The sequence below is a fragment of the Platalea leucorodia genome (genome assembly GCF_965183815.1).
Source record: "Platalea leucorodia genome assembly, chromosome: 5".
Taxonomy (NCBI): domain Eukaryota; kingdom Metazoa; phylum Chordata; class Aves; order Pelecaniformes; family Threskiornithidae; genus Platalea; species Platalea leucorodia.
In genome coordinates, this window is record NC_138827.1 from 8244297 (window position 1) to 8268874 (window position 24578).

Sequence of the window (24578 nt, forward strand, 5' to 3'; positions counted from 1 at the left end):
GGGGAGCCAAAAACTACTAACATGGCGGCAGGGGAGGCTGCGGGGAGGGGGTACGGCAGCTCCGGGAGGCCATACTGCGCTCGCGTCGGGGCGGCGGAGTACACGCGGAATCGCCGGAGCGAGTGCTGAGTCGGTGCCGCCGCCGGCTTCCCCCTTACCCCGGACGCTGGGAGACGCTTCGGGGCCGCAGAGGCTTGTGGGGCAGCCACAAAATGGAGGCGAACGGGAGCGGCAGCGGGAGCAGCAGCGACTCGGCTCCCGACTGCTGGGATCAGGCGGACATCGAGCCGGGCAGCGGCGCCGGCCCGGGGTCCGCCCCGCCGGCCGCGGAGGCCGAGGCCCAGCAGGAGCTGCTCGGGGCGGCCTTCAGCCGGCAGCTGAACGTCAACGCCAAGCCCTTCGTGCCCAACGTCCACGCCGCCGAGTTCGTGCCGTCCTTCCTGAGGGGGGGCCCGGCGCCCGGCCTGCCGCCACCCTCGCCCCCGCCCGGCCTGCCGCCGCCCCACGGTAACCGCCGCGGCGGGACGGGGCTGCGCCGGCGGGTGGGCGCCGAGGGCGGAGGGATGGGGGCCATGTTGGAAGGGCGCGGGGCCCCGCCGCCGAGGGGCCCGGGGCGAGGGCTGTCGGGCCCCCGCCGGGGAGGCGGGGAAGGGCCACGCGGGGCCGGAGCGCGGCGCGGAGGGCCTCCGGGGGGCGGGCGAGGGAGCCGGGCCGGGCCGGGAGGCGGCCGGCAGCCCAGGGACCGGGTGGGTCAGGCCCGGCGGGGGGCGGGCGGGGGCGCCTGGGCGGCAGCGCTGGAGGGGAGGCGCGGAGGGCGACGCTGGGCCGGGGCGGGGGGGCCGAGAGGCGACCCGGCCCGGGGGTGGGAGGGCGACCCGGCCCGGGGGTCGGGGCCCTGGCTCCCAGCGGCAGGGGGGGTCTCGTCGGCCGGGGCCGAGGGGGAGCCCTGCGCAGGAGAGGGGCTGGGGGGAAGGGGCGTAAGGCAGCCGAGCCCGGGCGGAGGAGCCACGGGGCGTTGTGGAGGAGCCGGCTGCGGCGTCTGATGCAGCCCCGAGGGCGCGGGGGGGGCCTCGGGAGGGGGTCTGCGGGCCGCTGCGGTGCTGGGGACCCTGCGGGGCGTGCTGCCGGAGGCCGAGCCGGTGGGCCCCGGGCCCTGCGGGGGAGCCGGTGGGCCCCGGGCCCTGCGGGGGAGCCGGTGGGATCCGGGCCCTGCGGGGACCCGAGCGCCTCGTCCCGGCACCGTTGCTGGCGAAGGGTCGCCCGCGCCCAGGGGAAACCACGTCGCCCTCTTCTTCCTAAAGCGCTGGAGAAGTTGTCAAAGATGTTGGTGGTAGTAAATTTAGTGTTGCTGGGGGGAAGAGCGCTGCTCCAGCCCCCAGTGCTTCAGATGTATCTTAAATGTCTTTTTGAAGGTTGTATGGAGTAGTTGTTTTTTTCTAATGCGATGCTGATAAATGATGAGTAGGGAAGGGAGGTTTGTCCAGCTGGCCTCAGTCAATGGAATAACTTGAAATTTACCCTGCTTTTAATTTCAAAGGATCTTTGTGTACGCAACCAATGTTTATACTAGATTTAATTTGCATGTGGGAAATTAAAGGAGAGCTACTTTTTAATTTCCAGCTCCAAACTGAAGGTCCTTCTAAACATCAGCCATGCTAGTTAACTTTGTGGTAGTATTTTAATGTCACTCCTGCAGCTAAGGAGTTTGAGACCTGGTTGAGTATGGTAGTTTAACAGCTTCCTATATTTTTTCTGTAATTTTCTGTATCCGTATTGGTACAATATGAAACAAGCTAGTATTTCAGATGTTAATTCTAGGAATTTAATTTCGCTAAAGCAACTACTTGTTACATTATGTTTGTCACAATTTCCTGTTGATTGTGGCTTATTATTTATTGTGTTCTGATTTAATATATTAATTAGTCTTGCTCTCCCTAGTATCTAAAGTTAGCAGATGTTAACAGCTAAAATCTGTAACTTTCATAGGTGAAGCTTTAAAATTTTCATAACAGACTATTGACCCATTTTTTGTGTTAGAGCAAATGTTAGACTATGTATTCTCTACAGCTATTCAGCACTCCTCATTTTTATGAGAAATTGTAGCTCATGTGCTATGCGGGCAGGCAATATGTAAGTGCATTAAAATATACTTCCAAGAAGCCATCGGCAGACTCTTCGATTCCATTTAGAATAAATGTATATGCTAAGGGTGACAGGTGTGAAGGTAGAGTAGATAGCTTGCGGCTGTGCTGAACACGTGATGCGCCTTTGAATAATCTTCAGAATTCATTCTAGTATGTTTTTCAGCTGTTGCAACCTGAATCTCAGTCTTTTTTTAACTATGTAATCAATACTGTGACTGAAAACTTTCTTGAGATTTTGAATGTTATTAGAATAACTTTGTTATTTCTCCCTGGCTACTTTTGTAAGGTTTCTTCTAAGGCTTCCTAGATTTAATTTTTTTTTTTGTAGGATTAAACTACATTTCCTCGCCTGCTCGTTACATTTATTTCTCCATGCTCTCCTTTTCTCCACTCTTTTGCTACTTCTGAGGTCTACGAGGAGCTTTGCCTTTCCAGAGACTAGAGATGACTTTACTGAAAGCTTCCTGGTCATCTGGAGTGATCAGGATAGCTTTTTCCATCTTAGTTGCAGAATACATTTCCTACACAGTGCTATAATCTACCTGGTTTGAATTCACCTTGCTTCTATATCTTCCTTAAGGTTTAGAATTTTGAGTTTCTGTAATTAACTTGGATGTCCCTGAGATTAAGCAGACAAAAATCTGCAGTTAAAAAAACAAACAAAAAACCCAATTTCTTTCTTTAGTGGAATACAATACTTGTTATGTACTTTTCCAGGTCTGATGTACTTGGTTACAGAAAGTAATTGACAGTCTTGTCCTTGCAGATGTTCGCATAAGGCGACAACAACTTTCCTGGCTTGAAGAACTAGGTGGAGCTTGTTCTGGACATAAGTCAGAACAACATGTGACTAGGCAATGGTGCTGAATAGGTTACTTTTCAGCAACCCAGTTTGCTTTTGCTCCCATAGGGAATTAGGTGTTCTTCATTCTTCATTACATTGTGGGGAAAAAAAATATTTCTGCTCATCATCTGTATTGAGGTCTGTACGAATACTGGTTTGTCCTGGGAAGAAACTAAATTAATCTTGATTCTTAGGAAGAATGTAAAAAGCTGCGTGTCAGTTTGAGGACTTAAGTGGCCTAAAGTTAACTTCTAGTAACACTTTTCTTCTTGGAACTTTTTCTTGGTGAGGTTTTGTTCGAGTCATAATTCCTTAGTAATTCAAAGGATGTTGTAGGTCAAGGTAAATGTGTAGTAGCAGCATGGCATATAGAAAAATTGCATAAACTGATCTCCATTGTGTGGTTGTAGTGTGTAATAGTGTTTCCTTTTATGCACACTAACTTCATGTTTTTAGTAATTTGTATAAAATTCTTGTGACTTACGTTTAGAGCACTGAAGTAGTGCTCACAGAAGCCATTTAGGAAACAAGATGTTAACTTTCTAAAATTGGGAACCTCCTGAGACCTGCATTCCAAGTAATTTGCTTTAAAACTTTTTTTTTATGCGTGCTTTCTTTTGATTGCAAATTGTATGTTAGGGAGGATATCTGACTGATGTTTACCACTAATACAATTTTTGCTTGCAGATAGTTTCAGAATTAGTTTGGAATTAAATTATCGTTTGATTATATGCAAAAAGCATATGTTATTTAAATTTTTGAACCTAAGGAACAGATTAAAACCAATATGTTCCAAATGTTCTAGCTGCGAGGACTTGCTTTTATCAGATTGTGTCCAAGTCAAACTCGTTTGTGTAAAATCTCTTTGTTGGATTCTATTGGAAATGTGAAATTTCCAATAGACTTCTCAATTTTCTGTCTGCAACAGACACCACGGTACCATGGTTCCTTCCAGTGAGCGTGTCAAGCATGTCATGAACAAGTTGTGCTTCTAGGGAAACTTACTGTTGATAGCAGTTGCTGGACTAGCAAACTCAACTCAATTAAGGCAAGGCGTGATAGTCAATAAAATGACAGTAGATTGTGTTAGGGTCTCTAAACATTCTTAATCACAAGTGCGTCTTGCGGCATCACTGTTCTGCAGCATCTATGACTTATTTTTGTACTATGGTTTATTAATTTTGGAAGTGTATATAAGATGTAATTGCATTTGGGTGATTTGTTTGTTTGTTTCGATATCAAGGCATGGTTTGAAGGTGTAAGGGAATAGTTAAACTGCCCCCCCGATTAATAAGATTTCTATTATCTAAGTTTTGCTTGGCACTCTGGTAGGAGAGAGGTAAAAAATTCCTGAAAGTGCAGCATCAACCTGCATTCTTGTGGTTCAATTTTTGTCATAGTTTTTGAATAGTCACAGGATTCTTGGTAAAACTGATCACAGCTTCCTTTTATGGGCTCCACTATATTTTTTGTTAGTTTTTCTTCCTTTTAGAAGTAATTTTTAAGTATTTACTGTTGACTTTGCTTGGAGCAGGAGACTGAACTAGATAACTTCCTGGGGTCCCTTCCAACCTGAATTGTTCAATGGTTTGAAGTATGCAGTGGCTGTGGTAAGAAAAAAATGTCATTAGTACAAAAGTAACAAGAACAAAAAGTGTGTGACACACAGCAGCTAGTGTAAGGAAAGATAGCATTTATCCTTTTGATGGTATTAGTGCTACTGCTTCATTTAGTAGCTCTCTTGACCACCTCAAGTAAATTTCTGAACGTATTTGTTACTGACTTACAGTTTAGACAACTTGCACCTACAGTCTTGAGCCAAACAAGCATCTGGCTTAAGATTCAGTGCCGTTTAGATTGCTTCACTCCCTAAATATCCTCACTCACCTACAGTAGTGACTTTTGAAATAGTTCCATTCAAGCAGCTGGACATCCTCAGCCTTCAAATGCTGTAAATAAACAGATAGAGCATCTATCTGGTTTTCCCTGCCCTCGTTTTTCTTGACCTTGTAGCTGGCTGGGACACCCATATATTACTGACCCTGCCAATCAGAAACAAAACAAGGAGTTTCAGTATCTTTTGCTTCAGTTCTGAAGCATATAATTTCCAGAACAATAAGAGTTATCTGTATCATTGTGTTCCCCAAAACTGGTCGTCTCTTGTTTTACACCATTGTCTGTAGACTGTATTTTAAGACTCTTCAACAATTCAGTCCTCAAGAGACTTCACTTTGCATATTAACTTGCTAAGAAAGTCTTGTTTGTCTAAAACTAGTAGTCCACCGTTCAAGAAGCTGTCATATTAAAGAATTACATGGTTTACTCATATCACCATTTGAATAGCCGTATGCTGATGATTTCCTCGCAAGTAGGGTGTTGCTAATGCTACTGTTAATACTTGAACTGCTTGCATGACAGCAAATCAGTGTCGTATTGTGAATGCCAGTATATGGTATAAATTCTTATTATCAAAACAATCTTGATTTGAGTCATCACTTGACTATCTAGAGCCGTGTTCTGTATCAGCTTCTCTATAGACAGGCGAGCTGCACAACCTCTTTTTAAACAGTCAGTGCAGAGAAAGGCTGTATGTCTTGGCACTGACTTGCCAGATGATCTGATATAATGTACCTGTGTGATGCAGTCAAGGTGCCAGTGTATTACACAGATGTCCTCTGTGTACATCTGAACCATCCCCAGGAAGGTAGCCAGGATTGTGTTGCTCCTGTTAGAGTAATTCGTCACGCCTGTGGCCTTCGCGTGACTCCAATAACAGGCAGACCACTGGGAGCCAGCTGTGGACTAGATGAACTGTCCGGGTGTCTACGTGCAGTTTGCTGACCATGTGTTTAGCACCCTGGTTTGGACTACTGATTTAACGTATTTGAAAGCATGATGTTATCTTAAAACTTGATTGCTCTATCAAAATGAACACATAAAAAATTTGGGATAATTCTTGGATTCTATTAGCAATCTGGTTTTACAATTCAATTTTAAGAATTTTGGGATTTCTCTCCTGGTTTGTGATGAGATACATGCAAGCAAGCGAAGCAGCAGATTGTATGAAGCTAAGATAGAAAGATGGGTTTATTTTGTTGGGGGTTTTTTTATTATGAAGGAATAAAGCAGTCAAAACTTAATCAGTGAAACTTATGACTGTTTTGAAGAGGTCTATATGAAAATGACACAGAATTTCAGTACAAAAGTTAGTTTAGGACAGGTGATGCAATATTAAAAATGTGTTCTTTAGAACAGTCTGAGAATTTATGTGTAAATTTTACGCCTTTATGTGTAAATGTTAAGATCCTGAGCTTAACCTACTAAAAATCCATGGGGTGCTTAGGTTTGTTTTTGTTTTGGGTTGTTTTTTGGGGTTTTTTGGTGATTTTTGTTTGTTTGTTTTGTTGTGGGTTTTTTTAATTTCTATTCCTACTGGGTTATGAGAGATCTTTGTTAGAGTGGAATCCTTAACTGTTCTAATACAAAGCTTGATTTCTTGACTATCTGTCTCAAAAATCAAGTTATCAACTGAGCACAAATACTTGGCCTTAAGGAAGAGGGTTTTCATTATATTCCCTGAAAATCCCCATAAGCTTTCTTAGACCGAGTTGTGAAGAAGAATGTCTGGTTTAGATAAGATAAACTTAAGGTGTGTCCTCAGTGGGGAAGGAAGAAGGTGGGTCTTTTACTAAGTTAACATGTGGTAAAATCCTATGAATACAAAGCGAGTGCTAATTTTATTGTGGGTTTTACAAAGTCATGTTAAAACTATTAAAGCTGCTCTTACATTGATGCATTTTAAAAACTGGGCATACATCTGTGTGTCCACTGGTGAAGCTAGGGCATAGGCTATGAAGCAGGGCAGAGACATGAAGAAAATCATTTTGGGTTTAAGTTAACTTTCAAAACAACAGCCTTAATTACTGTGAACTCCTGAAAACCTTTTCTTTCTGTATATTTTAAAATATTGAATATGAAATACTTTGTTTAGCTCTAGCATTATTTGTGCTTAAAGTAATTTTTTGTGGTTTTTTTGTTGAGTAAGAATCTCTTGGGTTTTTTATCACGATTCTCATGTTCTGTGTGTTTGACTTGGACCTTTATTTTTTACTCTGGTGTAATTCCCTTAATGCTTTTGTTTCAAAAAAGAAAGGGGGGGGGGGGCAAACAACTGTTATATAATTCATGAAAACTGTTGAGACTATATGGCTATTGTGTAAATATGTACTGAACTCGGGTATTCAAGTCACACATACGAAAAGGTGATGGGAATCCTAGGGTGGGTGTCGTGCATTTCTTCAGCCTTCCAGGAATTCCTGTGAAGGAACTTGATGCCTGTATTGGAGGAGCAACAACAAACTCACTATACAGACCATCTAATTTCTGTAGATAAGACACTTCTTTCCAACTGAATTTGCCTTTTTTTCCCTTTTTTTTTTTTTTTTTTTAATCTCTCCCTACGCTCTGTTGTGCAAACAGTTTCATTAACCCCATAGTCTACCTCAGTTGTCAGGTGCCAGTGCTGTCTAGGCTGGGAGCTGTGAGTGCTGCCATGCACAGCAACAAATGGCGGCCTCTCGTCGGTTCTGTGATGGCGGCCTCTCGTCGGTTCTGTGATGGCGGCCTCTCATCGGTTCTGTGATGGCGGCCTCTCATCGGTTCTGTGATGGCGCTTGCGTTGTGGCTCGGGTAGCTGCTGCTGAGGAGTTACCAGTTAACCACTGAACAGTATCTGCTCGTGTGGAGACATCGCTCAGCTTATCCTGTGCATCTGGTAAATGCTGCAGTTTACGTAAAGATGGAAGTTGTCATTACTGCTTAGCACTTGAGTTTGACTTTAATACTGTATTTTAACTGCAGTTCTAATATCGATCCCAGTTTACCAGCTATACCTGTTCTATATATGAAAATCTTGTTTCATGCTAATATAAATTTAATTCTAAAGCAATTTTCTATTGTTTCTGTACAAGCATGCTAAACTGTTAATGCTGTGAAGTTCCTGGCTTATACTGTTTTAAAACAATATTTTCAGAGGTTGAATGGTAACTTTTAATTTGTTCTACCTGTGCAGCTTTGGTTATTGTACAACAAAAATACATGGAAGTACAAAACTTGATGTCATACGCAACAAACTGATCAGCTGTAGCAGAATGCCCTGTGAATGAAATAGGCAGAGTGGATTCTTGCAGTATTTCTTTAGGGCGTTAGCTGTATTTTAAAGAGACCAATCACAGTTTTAAAAGTTGTGCAATTTTGGACTCTTTATTGGGAGCATGCATACTCCTCCAGTGAATTTTATATTAAAAAAAAAGAAAAATAATTTTTACCTTATTCAGAAAAGACTCTGAATTGCATAACGTTCTTGTCTGATGGTCTACCAGTAGATAAATGCAGCATGTGTATCCATTTTTGCCTTTGGCGTTGACGACAAAGATATTCCAAAAAATGTCCTAGGGCTCTGATGTTCAAGAGGACTAAAGATAAATCGCTCACCTCGTGTAATACAGTGAATGAGGTTGCAAGAACAGCTCTTCTGGCATCCTGGCTTGTATCAGGAATAGTGTGGCCAGCAGGACCAGGGAGGTGACAGTGCCCCTGGACTCGGCACTGGTGAGGCTGCACCTCGAGTGCTGTGTTCAGTTTTGGGCCCCTCACTACAAGAAGGACATCGAGGTGCTGGAGCGTGTCCAGAGAAGGGCAGTGACGTTGGTGAAGGGTCTGGAGCACAAGGCTTATGAGGAGCGGCTGAGGGAGCTGGGGTTGTTTAGCCTGGAGAAGAGGAGGCTGAGGGGAGACCTTCTTGCTCTCTACAACTGCCTGAAAGGAGGCTGTAGCGAGGTGGGGGTCGGTCTCTTCTCCCAAGTAGCAAGCGATAGGATGAGAGGAAACGGCCTCAAGCTGCGCCAGGGGAGGGTTAGGTTGGATATTAGGAAAAACTTCTTCACTGAGAGGGTGGTCAGGCACTGGCACAGGCTGCCCAGGGAAGTGGTTGAGTCTCCATCCCTGGAGGTATTTAAAGAACGGATAGATGTGGTGCTCGAGGACATGGTATAGATGGACTTGGCAGTGCTGGGTTAACGGTTGGACTCGATGATCTTAAGGGTCTTTTCCAACCTTAACGATTTTCTGATTCTTGATTGATGGTTTGAGGAGAGAGGGAGTATGGAGGATGCTATGTAAAACCTAATTGTTGTTTATCGTGTGTAAATCCAAGAATTTGAAGCATTACTTAAAGATTTGGCATCATTTAAGACATGTTCTGACTTTAAAACCGGATTTCATACAAACTACATTTTTAATCCCTCTCATATGACAAGATTCCTATCTGAATGATTTTCACAGATGAGGATCTAGAATTTTCAAGCTGAACTTGAAATATCTTACAGATTTTTGTAATTTGTGTTTACTTTGCTGTATGTGATGTTTTTACAATAACAGTAAACTATGTTAACCATAAATGTTAGTTACTTTCCTGACTTCCAGAAAACACAAAATGAAAAACTTTGCATATCTACGTCAATGTTTTGGAGAGATCAGGATAAGTTAAAGGACTACTTAGAACCTTTCTCAGTTTCTCTCATCTTAAAGGTATTTTGTTACAGTGACTGTCTCTCTCTCTCTCGGGCAAAATAAGCAAGGTTACTTCAGTTCACTGGATTTGTCCAAACATTTTGCCACAGGGACAGTGCAGAGTTTAGACTTCTTGTGTCCTAGACCACTATTGAGTCCTAGGTAGTAAGCCTATCTCAACTGGATTCAGAATTGTCTTCATCTTTTTATGTGATCCAAAGACTCCCTAGGAGTTTCAGAACTGAAACTTAAAGGTGAAGTGTGTTTCCTTGAATTGTTGAGATTGCCTTTCTGTCCTCTCTGCCATGGCACTAGTAGCGCTCTTCCACCCAGCCGATACGTTGCTTGAGAGTGCTGATACACTCGAAAGCTGGTAGGTTTTTTGCTAGTTCAGTTTTCGGTCAGACCAGCTCCGTTTGTGGAGCTTCAATAGCTACACGTGCACTAGGGCTGACACGGCAGGAGAGATGACGAAGAGCAAAATGTGGCACCCCAAGGGTCTAAGAAGCAGTAGGCCTGCACCCTTCTTTTCAGGTGATTGTCTTAAAGGCATGCTTCAGGCACTCTGTTCAGTTCCACACAGAGCAAATGATAAATCTGACCCTTTAAAGTCAGACTTTTCTCTTGTAGATTTGTTTGCAGTGTACCAGTGCCTGAAATAACCTGACATAACCTCAAATTGTTTATCAGAAGTAAACAATTACTGAGCGGGTGTTTATTTTTATCACTTAATTTCAAAAAGAACAGGCTTTAAGATTCTTTATTGTTTACTTGGTTTCGTTACAATGACCTTTTTTAGAGAGTGGTTTGTATTCCTTTTCTACTTTGAAGGAGCAGTGTATGTTTCATGTAATTCAGTGTCCTCTTTCAAAGCATGTCTGCCACTTGTGTACCAAAGTGACCAGAATTTAGTAAGTGGCTGTGGTCATAACTGAATATCTGTTGCCCCTCGATTGTGTGGCATTAGTACTGTTTAGGATCCGTACACAGACTGTCTTATTGATTCTCTTGTGTGCTAGACCTGTACAAAATTTAACAGATGGACCTTTTTAGGTTAACAATTTCCTATCTCCTCTCTGTTATTTGTGAAGAAACTTCTTTTTCCTGTCTGTATGCCTGCTGTATTACAGACCAGAAAGTAAAAACTGAGTTTATTGTGAATGCTGTTGACTGACAGTGTATCTCCAAAAAATTAAATAACTGTTCAACCACTTGTAGAGCTTCTGTTTCAAGGCAAGTGCATAAATACTGTCATTTGTGTTTCATTATGGACGAACTTCAGGAGTGAAAAGCTTGTTGAAATGATCTTGTAATGAAAATATTTTTGCATCCCAACCATAGCGTGTGTGAAATAACCAACAATCTTCTGATGTGTTACAAAATGGTTCATACCTAGATTCTAGATTTAGGTTCATAGCTAGATTCTGTGCCACCTGCTTACCACGCTCATAAATGGGCTGATTTGAGTCTTTTCCAGCTCTCAAATGTGAGTAATATATCATTTCTCACAAGGAATCTCAAGGCATTCTCTTCTTATGCTTGTACTTACTGTATTAAATCATTCTCTTAAAGTTTTGTTCCTGTGGTTTTGAGGCACTGGAGCGCAGATCATACGTGAAATAACAGAGGAGCGCAGGGAACCTCGCTCACAGCGGTTTCCTCCCCTGTGCTGCTGCCGGTCACTGTGCTGCGCTGTGACCCACATTCGCCCTGCCTGCCAGCTTTGTCCTCTGGCCCTCTTCCAGCTTTTGCAGCGCTGCTCCAGTTTAGAGAAGTCTGCAGCAAATACGCAAACAGCGTGGAAGCCAAGAGGCTTAGAATCAGGTCCTTCTCTGTATGTTTCTGTTCTTTTGAGGGGATTTGTTTCATCTTTAGGTCCTGTCACGCGTATAGAGCAAGTTATGCTAGAAGATCTGTGTTTTTATAATGGGATCGAAGGAGAGCTGGAGTACAGCTAAATAGAGGGTATGAATTTGGTATGTGGCTGAAAAAATAAGATAATGAACTTGTTTCAAAGAATTATGAAGTTGAATTCATACCAAGAGAAAACTAAATAGGTTAAGGTTTTAGGGATAATTATAGAAGCCCTCTTGATCATGTGGAATAATGTCCCGAAACATCAAGTGGTGTAATTGTTAATTGGAACATATCACTCTTAGTAGGCTTAATAATTAGCTATACCTCAGTATATAGTTTAGTGGCATGGTTTAGTGCATGAGAAGGTTGAATGATCTATCCAAAAAACATACTTGTGGCTTTGATATGCACATGACTGGTGAGATTGCCCTCCCAGTAATGTGACTATATTATGGTGGACTGGCAAACTTAGCAGGCGTGTGAATGAGTTTATCATCTCTTGACCCTAATAACTACAGAAGATCTTAAGAATTTATTCTTAATAGCTTGTTTCAATTTTCTGCTCAATGCTTATGTGAAATTGAGGCACGATAGCATTGTAGGTACGCCTGTAAGCTGAAGCTGGCAGAACCTTTCCGTGCAGTTGTGGCACCACGCGCGCATTGTTCCTTTGGATACAATGGAACTGGTTTGACATTTTTAAACACCAGTTAGGTACTAACAGTTAAAATAGCCAGCATGCCCAAAAAGGATGGGCAGGTAAAATACTATGTACAGAAAAATTACTTCCTTTAAAACTTGCTTTAAGTATATCTTTCCATTGGGGGGGGAGGTGTGTGTGCGGAAATTGAACTGTTTTTAGAACTGGTGTATTATTATCACAACTTCTAGGCAGTGTTCTTTAGAAGTATTTGTGCTTGGAGGTTATATTTAGTACTGTTGGGGGGGGGGGGGTTATTATGCTTCTTGTAATAGAGTTGAGAGATGGTCTTTTATGCCTAAGTGTGGAAATTGGTTACATCAGTGTATTTTAAAAGGTAAACTTTTTTCTGTGCAGGCGCACCTGTCGAGACTTCTCTAGAGGAGCAGACAGCCTCTTGTGAAGGTAATTGGGTTTGTGTTCTGATGGTACTCAACGCAGCTCCATTAAACGTGATTTTAAAAAAATCATTGCAAAGAATCTCCTTTTGAAAAATCTCTATGAACCTTTTCCAATCTTCATTCTCTTTATCCTCATACTACTATTGTAAGGCAGTGCGGTTATCTGTGGTTATTTACAATTTTATAGTCAGTCGAGCAAGGCACATAAAGACCAAGTGGTTTATTGAAGGTCATAAAGCTTGCATGAAGCAGAATTTTTTAAATTGAATCTGTATATTAAATAGCATTGGCAAATGCCCAAACATCTGAACTATCCTTTTATTAATTTAGTCACCCCGTTTGTTCTTGATGCTATCATGGTAAATATGTGTCCTTAATGATTCCTTTTTTCCCTTTTTCTTTTTTTCCACCCTAGGTTCAAATGCTGCTGTTAACATGGAAATTTCAGAATCTGTTGGTAAGATGAGAATTGCTCCATTTCACTATGGTAGTACTATAAAATGCTATGATAGTGCTTTTGCTGAATCATTGCAAACAAAATTGAAGAATACCTTATTGAGCCTTTGCATTTTTGGTCTTTACTAATTTTCGTTGTGTCTTTATACCTAGATTAGGAAAGAGGTAATCAAACACTAGTATGCATTGACAGGTGCAATTGGATTACTTGGACACTGAAAAAGCGTTAGTGCTTTATTAAAAATAATTTCATATTACGAAATAGTCCCATTAATATGTGTGAAATGGTGATTAACAAAAAAACGTTAAAGTGATCAGTAATATGAGCAATCAGAACATGGAAATTGTATTTTTCTCCTTGTATTTGTATGGGTTTTGAGAGAACTTAAACCATTATCCCTCTCCTTTTCTTTCTAAACATATGGTAGTATGTGTCTGTGTCTGGATTCAGACCAGCATGATGATCTGAGTGGATCTTCAGATTTGTTTTTTCCTTGTAAAATTGTTGCATTGTTAAATCAGAAGTCTGTTAATCCCTGTGAATCATGGTTTTCTGATGTCAGCACACAAGCTAGTTTGAAAGCTCACGGTAATAATCATTTCAGAAACAAGCAGCAGTTGCCCATTTTTATATAGGAAGACATTAACAGACTGGATAGTTGAAGTCTTTTGATTGCATCTTTGGGGCAGGGGCTTTTCTCCATAGTCATTGGTTTGAATTTCATTATCTATTTGAATATATCTAACTGGTTAATTTTTAGTGGAAAATGGAGAGACAGAAATGTCCCCGGAAGAGTCATGGGACCACAAAGAAGAAACAAGTGAAGCAGAGCTAGGAGGTGGTCCCGCAGGGGATGCAGGGCCTTCTGAAGAAAGCACTCAGGAAATGATGGAAGAGGAGGAGGAAATACCAAAACCGAAATCTGTTGTAGCACCACCAGGTGCTCCTAAAAAAGAGCACGTAAATGTAGTATTCATTGGGCACGTAGGTAAGTTGTAAGTGAATTTGAAGTAATTGGATCTTTGTGTTGTGTATTCTCTAGAACTCGGAGGATTAGAAATTAATCCTGCTCTTTGTAGGGATGTATGTATTCACCCTGTCTTGAGGTTAATAGGAGCATTCATTCTAATGAAGCTGCTCCGGAATTAAAAAACTTAAAGAAGGTCTTTCAGGGGTAGAGTGCCAAGGCTAGAGTGCCTGTGTTCTCTTGGACACAACAGTGTCTGCATTCATGATTTCTCATGCTCTATTGAGTGCTTAAGTGACATACCTGTGTTTATGATCCAAAGAACAAAATCAGAAAGCAGTGCTCCTTTCCTGCTTGTTTTAAATATTTTTCAGAGGGTTCTTATTAATTGCTATTAAATTAAAAAATTATTGTTCAAAATATTAACAGTTGTAGAGCTATAAACAATAAATGAACATAATTCAGGGTTAAAAGAACCATTTATAGCAAAATGTCCCAATTGAATTGTTTCAACAAGCTACAGAAAAATCTTAAGTTGTGTCAAAAGTACAGAAGAATTATTGAATCATGAGTTTTACAGTACATTCTCTATTTTCATTTGTATAGTCTCTTATCACTTTATCACACAAAGTAAAGAGGCAGTGGGCAGAGGTACATCCCAATATTGAAGAGCAGCCTACAGAAGTTAGGGACAAGGGAGAAAGGAAGCAGGGAAAGGGCTTTTGCAAGAGCTTCCCACACTCTTAACCCACGCTTTTGCTGGATCACTGTTTGTTGAGGGTTTTTTTTTTGTTATGGATAATGCCAAGTTTATATGTTCGAGAACAGAATTTTCAAAATTCAGTGTACTTGAATTGACAATGAATTATTATGGAAACAAGGGGAAGCTGAGAGATGCTTCAAAAAACTTAGATTACAATTAAAAAATATATCTTTGGAAATAAATTGGATTACCTTGTTCATAACTGTTTTCTTCTTTTTCTAGGATTTTCTTTTAAATTGTGAATGACTTAATTTTTTTTTTTTTTCTTTTTAGATGCTGGCAAGTCAACTATTGGAGGACAAATAATGTAAGGAAAATATTAAATAAAATCTAGATTTGCTGTTCTTTTTTGTGAATTAAAAATACATTAAGTAAAATGAGTAATACTTTCTTTATGGCTTTAATTAGCATAGATTAATATTTTTATAATGTTACTCTCTCTGTCAATTTAGTTACTTATTGTCTTTGGAATTTCTTAATTCCAGCAGATCTAATCTTACTGCTATAGGAGTTTCACTTACTTAATGGAAACAACTATGCAAAAGCATACATTATTAAATTTAAAAAACTGAATCCTGTTCTTAGAACAGGAGACTCTCTTTTTCTTCATCATTTAAAAATGCTGTTTGAAACAGCTTTATTCCCTTTATTGAACTTTGTCCTTTTTGTGAAGATTAAAAAAAAAATTTGAATATCCTTATTCCCTGGTGCTAACATTGTCAGGCATAATTTGATTTCAAAACGTGAAATTACAATAGTTAATCTTTTAAGTCTATTTTAGAAACAGTATCTAGAGACTGCAGTATTTTTTATGAGACAAAAGTAAATAAGTGCAGCTAGATCTTAGTTTGTAAAAAAAAAAAAAAACAAACCAAGAAATGGTAAGTAGTGCATGAAGAAATAAATGCTATCCTGCTGATGCAAAGTATTTGTATGATTTTAAAATAATATTCTCAGCAAAAGTGGGAGGTCTTTGTCTTGGCATTTTCATCTTGTTTTGTTTTGACCAAACTGGAATGTTGAAATTGTCATGCTACATTTAACCTTGTAGTTCATACTAGAGCAAATTAGCATTTTATTATCTGATGTGTCTGAGTATTCTCCTTGTACAAGGAGATGCCTGTTCTTATCACTCCCACCTAAAGCTTTTTGTGGTCTTTCATTTTTGCAGACTATCCCTTTGTTGTAAGGGGGGGAAAAATTGGGTGCTTGTATCAACTTTGTCATTAACCCTTTATTTGCTGTTATCATTAATTTTCCTTATAAACTAAGTAGATTACTGTTATTAGAAGATCAGGTAGAAATATCTGAGGGGAAAATATGGAAGTTTTATTATATTAAAACTGTATACTACTTGCTTTTTTTCATAACTGAAAGATCTCTCTTAAAACATCAGTTTCCTTGTTCTATCGAAAAAGAATGAAACAAAAAATATTTTTCTTTACATTTCAGAAATGGGGGGGGAGGGTTGTGAAAAATTGTCCTATCACAATTTTTATTTAATTTTGAAATACTGAGTTAGTCTCAGAAACGGACTTAACAGATGTAGTTCCTTTTCAATACTTGCCTCTGCAGAACCTTTTACAATTAGGCTTAAAAAAAAGACATCCCTCATATTTCTGCTAAAGTGGTACTGGTGTACTTTTACATATCAGATAATGGTGTGGCTTTTTGCGGAGAAAAAATTCCACTGCTGCTTGCATCAGGCTGTTCCAGTTTTTCAAAATAATCTGTAGGGATTGTATAACTATTTAACTATGTTTCTCCTTTTGTAAAATTGCACTTTTCCCCCCCCCTTCTTAGGTATTTGACAGGAATGGTTGACAAAAGAACACTTGAAAAATATGAAAGAGAAGCTAAAGAAAAAAACAGAGAAACATGGTATGAACTTACTGAAGATAATAGCGTGCTTTTCTCTTTGCACTGTGGTGAAAATGGGAAACTGTTTTTACTCTCTGTCCCTGTAGCACTGGCTTCCTGCTGGAATGGGTTTCGAGTGGGAGGGGAGGAATCTCTTGTTTTCCTCCAGTACTACTTTAAGTAAAACTATACGAAACAGTGTGATTCACATTGAAACAGGTTTTGCTGCTCCAATGCTTTGGTAAACCTAGGTGGTAAAAAGGAATACAAGGCAGACACTTTTCTCAGGCAGCTCTTGGGGTCATTCTATCTGTATGTCTTTCACCTGTAAACAGCAGAGAGACATCTAAGGGACAGAGATTAAAGCTGTCAGTTTGGCAGACGTGAGGAGAGAGCGAGTGAATAGTTTTGGCTGTCACCTTATATCTCATTTTTATACAAGTAAAGATAGAGTCCGCAGTTCTTAAGTTTCCTCCAGGCAAGATGCTGCTGCTGTCGTGTGTGGATTTTTTGCGGGCCTTTTGTTTGTTTTGGGTTTTGTTGTCTTTTGGTTTTCTGTGTGTGTATACAGCAGATACAGCAGCCTGCTTTCTCCTTCAAACAACTCCTGGAAAATGGATTTTCCTTTTGGAAAATGTCCATTTTTGGCTGTGGTAGAGGAAAATAGGGGTTCAAAGGGCTCTGGAAAAGAAGCAGCCAAAGACTTCCTTAGGTAGCGCAGCAATGGAGCACTCAAGGGGTGGGCATTGGCCTGAACTAATTGTATTATGTGTGAGAGAGGGGGATAGAAAGGGTGACATACGTTCTTTTTATCAAGCAAGCATCATCCCCCTGTTGAGAGTTGACCATAGTAATAAATATTTCAAGGCCTTCCTCAAATCCTTGGACAGCTTGAAAAACACATTTTCTCTTCCCCCTCCTCTTTTAGAGAGTGAGTTGCAGAAAGTCTCTTTGAATGCTGCTATTATTCTTTAAATTACGTCAGATATACAACAGAAAGTATGATGTACCTCTGTGTCATTATCAGAGATCTTGTTCGCTTGCTTTCTATGTTGAGAGTCTTGAAATTTGAGCAGTTTTACTTTGTGATTCAGAAAACACTATACTGTAGTGCAGAGTTGATATTTCAGTCAGAAATGCATCTTTCCCTAAAAACCCCTATGTGCAAAAAGGACTCCCCATCGAGCTACCACGCGTAAAGTCCTGCTTGCCTCTTGTTAGCTGAGTAAAACCTGACCTTTGGCTTGGCTGAACTCTTCCAGAAACACAAGCCATGGTGAAGACACATAGGAGCACACATACTGGTACAAACCAAAAGCCATCTAGCATGCTATCCAGACCTCGATCAGTGACAAATAGCTACTGCCTGGGAAAGACTGTCATTATATATCCGTAATTCCCACTGTTTGGTGCTTTTTCCAACTCAGGAACCTCTTGAGCTGGGAAGAACATCTTTGTGTTTAATAGTCGCTGATGCTCCCTCCTTGATCACTGGTCAGCTGAGTTAGCAGTGTCTCTTCAGACATAATCCAGGCAATAGAAAAGCCAAGCTAAAGATCTTTATAAGCTGCTGTTAATGGTGAAAAATATTGGTATGTTAAGCCAGTTCAATTTAGTTATTACTACTTTTCTTCTCCTTCGTAAGAGTATTAATTTTTTTCCTCTCCTTTCTATTCACCAATTTTCACAAAACCTAAATCATCTTTTTTTTTTTTTTTTTTTTTTGGAATTTCAGTTTATCTGTCTAATTTAAATCTAATGTGTTTGTCAATGGCTGATGGGATAAAAGATAATTAGGCAGGGACAACAGCTGATATGACCAAAGTATCAAAGATCGGGTGAATAAAGGTGGTGTCTATTTTGTAGCCAACTAATGTTTAATATATGCAAATAAATGAAAACTAATAATAATAGTTCTCATAATACGAATATGGCAAATCAGAACTAATTTTTTAGTTAATTATGCTGAGAAAGAGGAATTATTTTGTATTTGATCCAGAGGTGTTTTTCAAACTGAGGTAAAGCTTAAAGTATTTGAGGTCAGATCATACCTGGAGAGCTTAGGAATTGAAAATTGGTTTTTAGAGTTGTAGCCTTCTAGGTATGTGAGGGAGAGCTAGCTAGCACTGGGCACTACAGCTCACTACACAAAACATTCAATAAAAAGTCACTATTGGTCTTGGAAATGCTTAAGTTCAGTAATGCTGAGGTGGTTAGAATAGTTGAGCAGAAAAAAAAGACATTTTATGATGAACAGATCATCATACCTAAATTTAGTAAAAATTAATACAAAAATAAAATATTTGGGTTGTTTCTTTTTTTTAGGTACCTTTCATGGGCTTTAGACACAAACCAAGAAGAACGAGACAAAGGTAAAACAGTAGAAGTGGGTCGTGCCTATTTTGAAACTGAAAAGAAACACTTCACTATTCTAGATGCTCCTGGACATAAGAGCTTTGTTCCAAATATGATTGGTGGGGCTTCTCAAGCTGATCTTGCTGTGCTGGTAAGGACTGATCCGATTCTTTTATTTTGGGTATACTGTGGAATTAAGCTTTTGATTTTTATTTTTTGTTTGCTTGTTTGCTCTTTTGGTTAGTTACAGTGAGCAACATTTTAAAATCTCAAGTCTACCAAGTTGAGTGTTTTTGGAGTAACTTAACAGCCTCATAAAATTGTCCCTAGGTGTCATGTGATTTTTATATATGTTGGTGCAGAAACTAATGGGTGATATTGAGGATATACCGGTGCATTTTGAAAGCTTTTACCAGTTTTGACTACTCAAAGTTATTTTTGTATAAGGCAGTATTACCCATTGTAGATTGTTATGTTGAGAGAATTGTAGAACTTTTATTAAAATGTGTGTTTTTAATTAGGTTATTTCTGCAAGAAAAGGAGAGTTTGAAACTGGATTTGAGAAAGGTGGGCAAACAAGAGAACACGCCATGTTAGCAAAAACAGCAGGTGTAAAACATTTAATAGTTCTTATTAATAAAATGGATGATCCAACTGTAAACTGGAGTAATGAAAGGTGAGTTTACTGTTAAAAAAAGAATTAATCTTCATTAAAAGATACTGAAAGAAAATAATTCCTAAGTAATTTTTTTCATCCCATTTTTGCTGAAAGAATAGTCCACCAGTCTACCAAAGACAGTGGTTATCAAAGCTGCAGGAAAAACAGAAGCATGGTGCCCAGGACAGTGCCTCTCAACTAAGCTTGAAGTTCTACACTACTTTAAAACATTCACTTTCAACTTTTTTCTGCTGTTTTTCAACTGCATTCTAACATAGTTCAATTGTTGACTTGGAAACTTTATACTGAACCTAAAAGGAAGCGAATCTGTTTTCTGTAGTTTAGCTTGCCAGATTCTTAATTGCTTGGCCACGTTTCTGCTAAATTCCTAGCTTATATTTGGTGAGAACAGCATTACCCTGCTCACCTTACGTGTCCACCCCGTATTATTTGGAGTTGTTCTTTTATGATAAGCTGAATTGAGTAAGCAAATAATACATTAAAGTGGCTCATGATTACAGTCTGAGAAGGGAGGAGAGAGGGGAATCTCGCAATGGTACAGGCCAGGTAAAAATAACTAAAAGTCAATATGTAACACTTAATGCTTTTCATTAGTTATTTATTCTTTTCTGCCTTAATGCTCAAATGTTACTAAAGGGTTTTAATTTTCCTAAGGGTCACAACTTAGGTCTTTTTATGGCTTCTGTCACATCTTTTACCCCTTTAAGGTGGATGCTAAAAAGTGTAACTTAGTCCTTCCCTAGAGATACTTGTGTAATGATGGGATAAAGTTGTCTCCTACAGTGTAATAAGAGGAGTTGTCAGAGAACTTGCTGTGCTGTCAAGAACTGTGAAAGTTTTTGTGGACAGCTGTGAGGGACTATGCAACCTCACAGCATCAGCCTAGTTTACTAAGAGAGTAAGGCATGCCCAGTTGTGCTGTCTTGGTCCTGCCCCAACCTTCTGACGTTAGTGAATTCAGCTGAAATGGACTGAGAGGGAGAAGTGTAGTAGAAATGAATAGCATTAAGTCTTAGGAAAATATGTAGGAGATTGGAGGTGACCAAGCCACTGCTAAGGTGAAAGCCTGCAGCATGGCCTCAGTAGCTGCCTGCTTGGTCTGTCCTGCTATCTTGGCCTGCATCTCTTGCTTAAAAGCAGATATAGCATATGCTGCTGCTTACCCAGCCCAGTAATTGAGGTATATGGAGAAACCTGCTGATGCTTTATGGAGCAGAGGAATGAGGGGGAATGGACAATACCAAGTTGTGCTGGAAGATCGGAGAGAAGATGCAAATAGGCCACTAAACTTTATTAGGTTTGCTTGCTGGTCAGAGAATAACTTAACTGATGAAAATTAAATGTCTGTGTTTTTGTTATTTTTTTTTAAAGCACAGTATTATATTATGCTGGAACAACTGAAACTTATCTTGATCTGCTTGTCATTTTAATAGATATGAGGAATGTAAAGAGAAACTGGTGCCATTTTTGAAGAAAGTTGGCTTCAATCCCAAAAAGGATATTCATTTCATGCCCTGCTCAGGACTGACTGGAGCAAACCTTAAAGAACAGTCAGAATTCTGCCCTTGGTATATGTATGTATCTTAAATTGAACAACTTGGATATTTGCTATATTTCAATAAAAGTAAATGCTACAGTGAAGCTAGGAAGAAGTATAGCATGGTATATTGTAGCTGTGTTCTAAAGTGCTTGAGGAAATAAAATCAGGGCACCAAGAACACAGCCATGCCACAAGCCAAAGAAAAGCATTTGCTCACTGCAGAAGATTAAAGTTAGCAGACTTTGTAATAGTATTTGCAGTATTCTTTGGCGTTGTGAGTTTGAGTGCCGTACTAGCCCTTGAATTTTCCAGTGATGCTGCAGTTGACACGTTGCTAGAATGAGTAATTGTTTGATGTGAACAGTTTGCTTGAAGCTGTATCATAATTAGTGACAAGCCATGTCTCTTTATGGATGTTATGTTTTCCAGTATTGTTCATGGCAGTTAAAACATATTACTGAAAGTCATGTTTGGACCTAGCTTACAGTTTTGTATTTCCAAAACATTACAAATCTAGCAAGAATCTCAAAGGAAAAAATAATTTGTGTAAAATATGCCTGTAATGTAACTTAAAAATTACGTGCACTTTCTGGGTATTAACGTGTTAGCTAGGGTAAAGCGGACACTAATGATGGGATGTTATGATAGATTTAACTGTCGTAGAGGTCACTGTTCTTAATGATGACAGAATGAAAATAATTTCTTTTGTTGGACTGCATTTATCCATTCTGAGTAATTTTTAATTAGAAGGGTGCTCACGAAATTGAAACAAATGCCTTCTGTTCTTTTAGTGGATTACCATTTATTCCATACCTGGACAATTTGCCAAACTTCAACCGTTCAGTTGATGGACCAATCAGGCTGCCAATTGTGGATAAATATAAGGTACAAATTAAAATAATAGGATTGAAAGTATAAATGCACCATTCTCAGAAAGCAGTAAAAATGGACTATTTACTGTATTTTTAGAGGGTATCTTTTTTTTTTTTTCCTTTGATATGTTTATATTTCCAACTGTAGAATAGAGGCGGGGAGGGGAAGTGAATCATTTTGGTATTATATGAGACTCTTAATCTGTAATCTTTCATGAGAACAGTTTCCAAAACATTAAGTATAGCAGTGCTGAATAACTTCATAGGGTTAAGTAATCATACTTAGAGTTAAATCATAATTAGAGCAGACTCTTCAGAAAAATGTTTTCAATTTTTATGTAATAATTTCTTTTTGTGAAGGATATGGGCACTGTGGTCCTTGGGAAGCTGGAGTCGGGCTCTATTTGCAAAGGACAACAGCTTGTGATGATGCCAAACAAGGTATGGTAAGGTTTAGATATTAAAAATGTTACTACCCTAAAAAAGAGCTTGATTCTTAAAGATATTCATTACTGTAAATCAGGAAGTTTTCTATTGCTCAGTTGAACACAACTAAGCTTTCATGCTTCCACATGGGTGATGTTTGGTGGGGGGGGGGTGTATAGTTTACTTCCTTAGCATTCAGAACTCGGGTTGTCTCACCTTAGTAAACTCAATTGCTGGGCTACAAATCATCATAGTTTATTTGAACTGTGTTTTATTTTGCATTTGTACAGTTGGCCCACAAAACCTTGCTGCTGTGGGTTAATATTGCTCAAAACTTGCCTTCCTTTTTCCCTTTTTTTCTTTTTTTCTTTTTCTTCTTTTCCCTTCCCCAGAGGGAAATAGGAAAAAATTTAAAGGATGCAAACAGTACACAGTGTGTTCCAATGAAAGACCTAAAGTTTGCTTTAGTTAAGGATAGGTTGTTTGTGCAGGGAGGTAGCTGTTCCATAATGTAAGACCACTATTTGGAATCATTGTGCTGCCCTGAAGAATGTAAAAATATAAACGTGAAGGATGTGAGAGGCAGTGGATGAGAATAGTGTCCTCAACTAATGGTGGTGGTTGTTTCCGTTGGTTTCTTACAAAAAGGGTTTGGAAATACTGTTCTTATCTATTCTTGTCATCTTGATTTAAGCTGACGCACTTTTTCCAATTCTGTGGGCTCAGCTAGTTTCCTAGAAAATGTCTCAATACTTAAATGTACAGTAAGTCTACAGCTTATTGAAAGTTGGTATTTCCTAATCAAAATATGTTAATTAGATTAGTAAACTTCCATGTCACCTTTCTCAAGAGCTGCTGAAAATTGAAACTAAACTTAGACAGTTTGAGATTATGCTTTTCAGTTTCTAAGGTAATTTAACAGATAGTGGCTTTTATAAAACTGCTTGACACGCATCTGACACCCATGTTATTTTGGGGCTGATTAGGAGAAATTAATAAACTGTAAATGGCTTTAAATGGTTACAGAATTTGTATTCAGTAAATAGCCAGTGCTTTTGATGACACACTTTTTTTTTTTTTTTAATTACTTCGGCAGCTAATGAGGATTGAACTAAAACTTCAGCAAGTCAGAACAATAGACCTCTTTCTGAAACTACTCCTTTTTTAACTTCTCTGCCTTTCCCATATTTATTTTCTGTTGGTATCTAGTATTGTGTGAAGATACAAAAATCAGAAGAGAGGTTACAACATATAGGAACATTAGGAAATACATTTTGGTCTTTGCTTGGAGAGCGTTCATTAATATATGTTTGGTATTTTTATCATCTTCTCCAGGAAATCTTGTAGAATTTGGGGATTCTAGGATTTCCTGGATTGCGTTAATATTCAGACTGTTATATTGTGAATGTAACGAGTCTGTACAACAATGTGGCTTTTGCATTCTTCTTAGCTAATATGCATCCATTGTATCTCTCATCTCTTTGTAAGTTTTAAACTCATTTCACTTTGAGAAATAGTGGATATTTTTGAAATTTGCTTTCCATTGAATATCTACTATAGAATTGTATTAAAATATCTTTTATTAAATATGCTATTTTAAATATTAGTAACTCATCATTCAAATGTTTTAAATGTTCTGAAGCTTGCAGAACCAAATATAATTAACTGTAATGGAATTATTTATTGAAATCTTGTTGTATTAAAATGATTTTGTACCAAACTACAATATTCACAATAGAAAACTGCATTTTTGCTTGCTTTAAGCACAACGTGGAGGTTCTTGGAATCCTTTCTGATGATGTAGAAACTGATTCAGTAGCCCCAGGTGAAAATCTAAAGATCAGACTGAAGGGAATTGAAGAGGAAGAGATCCTTCCAGGATTTATTCTCTGTGATCCCAACAACCTGTGTCATTCTGGACGCACGTTTGATGCCCAGGTAGAATAACTAGCATTTAATTGCTGTATAGATGGGTAAAAAGCGTTAAAATATTTTGCTTGTGTTTCACCAAGTGTGAACTTCAGTAGTTTGAAGTTTCAGTTCAGATTTCTTATTCACTATCATATCCCTAAATTGACAATAACATATATACCTAACGCTGACATTGTTCATTTGAGTTTTTAAAATATCATTTGTTTTGAAT

The 24578-nt window shown here is 39.3% G+C and overlaps 1 protein-coding gene across 1 annotated transcript in view; it reads left to right on the forward strand.

The window, feature by feature from the left end:
• Window positions 1–10: 10 nt before the first annotated feature.
• Window positions 11–24578, forward strand: part of GSPT1 (G1 to S phase transition 1) — a 29929-nt gene continuing 5361 nt past the window's right edge. Inside the window, exons 1-12 of the mRNA XM_082313282.1 lie at window positions 11–507; window positions 12473–12520; window positions 12932–12973; window positions 13734–13961; window positions 14977–15010; window positions 16507–16584; window positions 18889–19069; window positions 19440–19594; window positions 21031–21171; window positions 21929–22022; window positions 22370–22450; window positions 24200–24373. Of these exons, the coding sequence (XP_082169408.1) occupies window positions 213–507; window positions 12473–12520; window positions 12932–12973; window positions 13734–13961; window positions 14977–15010; window positions 16507–16584; window positions 18889–19069; window positions 19440–19594; window positions 21031–21171; window positions 21929–22022; window positions 22370–22450; window positions 24200–24373 (1551 nt within the window). The 5' untranslated portion in view covers window positions 11–212. The remainder of the gene's footprint in view (window positions 508–12472; window positions 12521–12931; window positions 12974–13733; window positions 13962–14976; window positions 15011–16506; window positions 16585–18888; window positions 19070–19439; window positions 19595–21030; window positions 21172–21928; window positions 22023–22369; window positions 22451–24199; window positions 24374–24578) is intronic.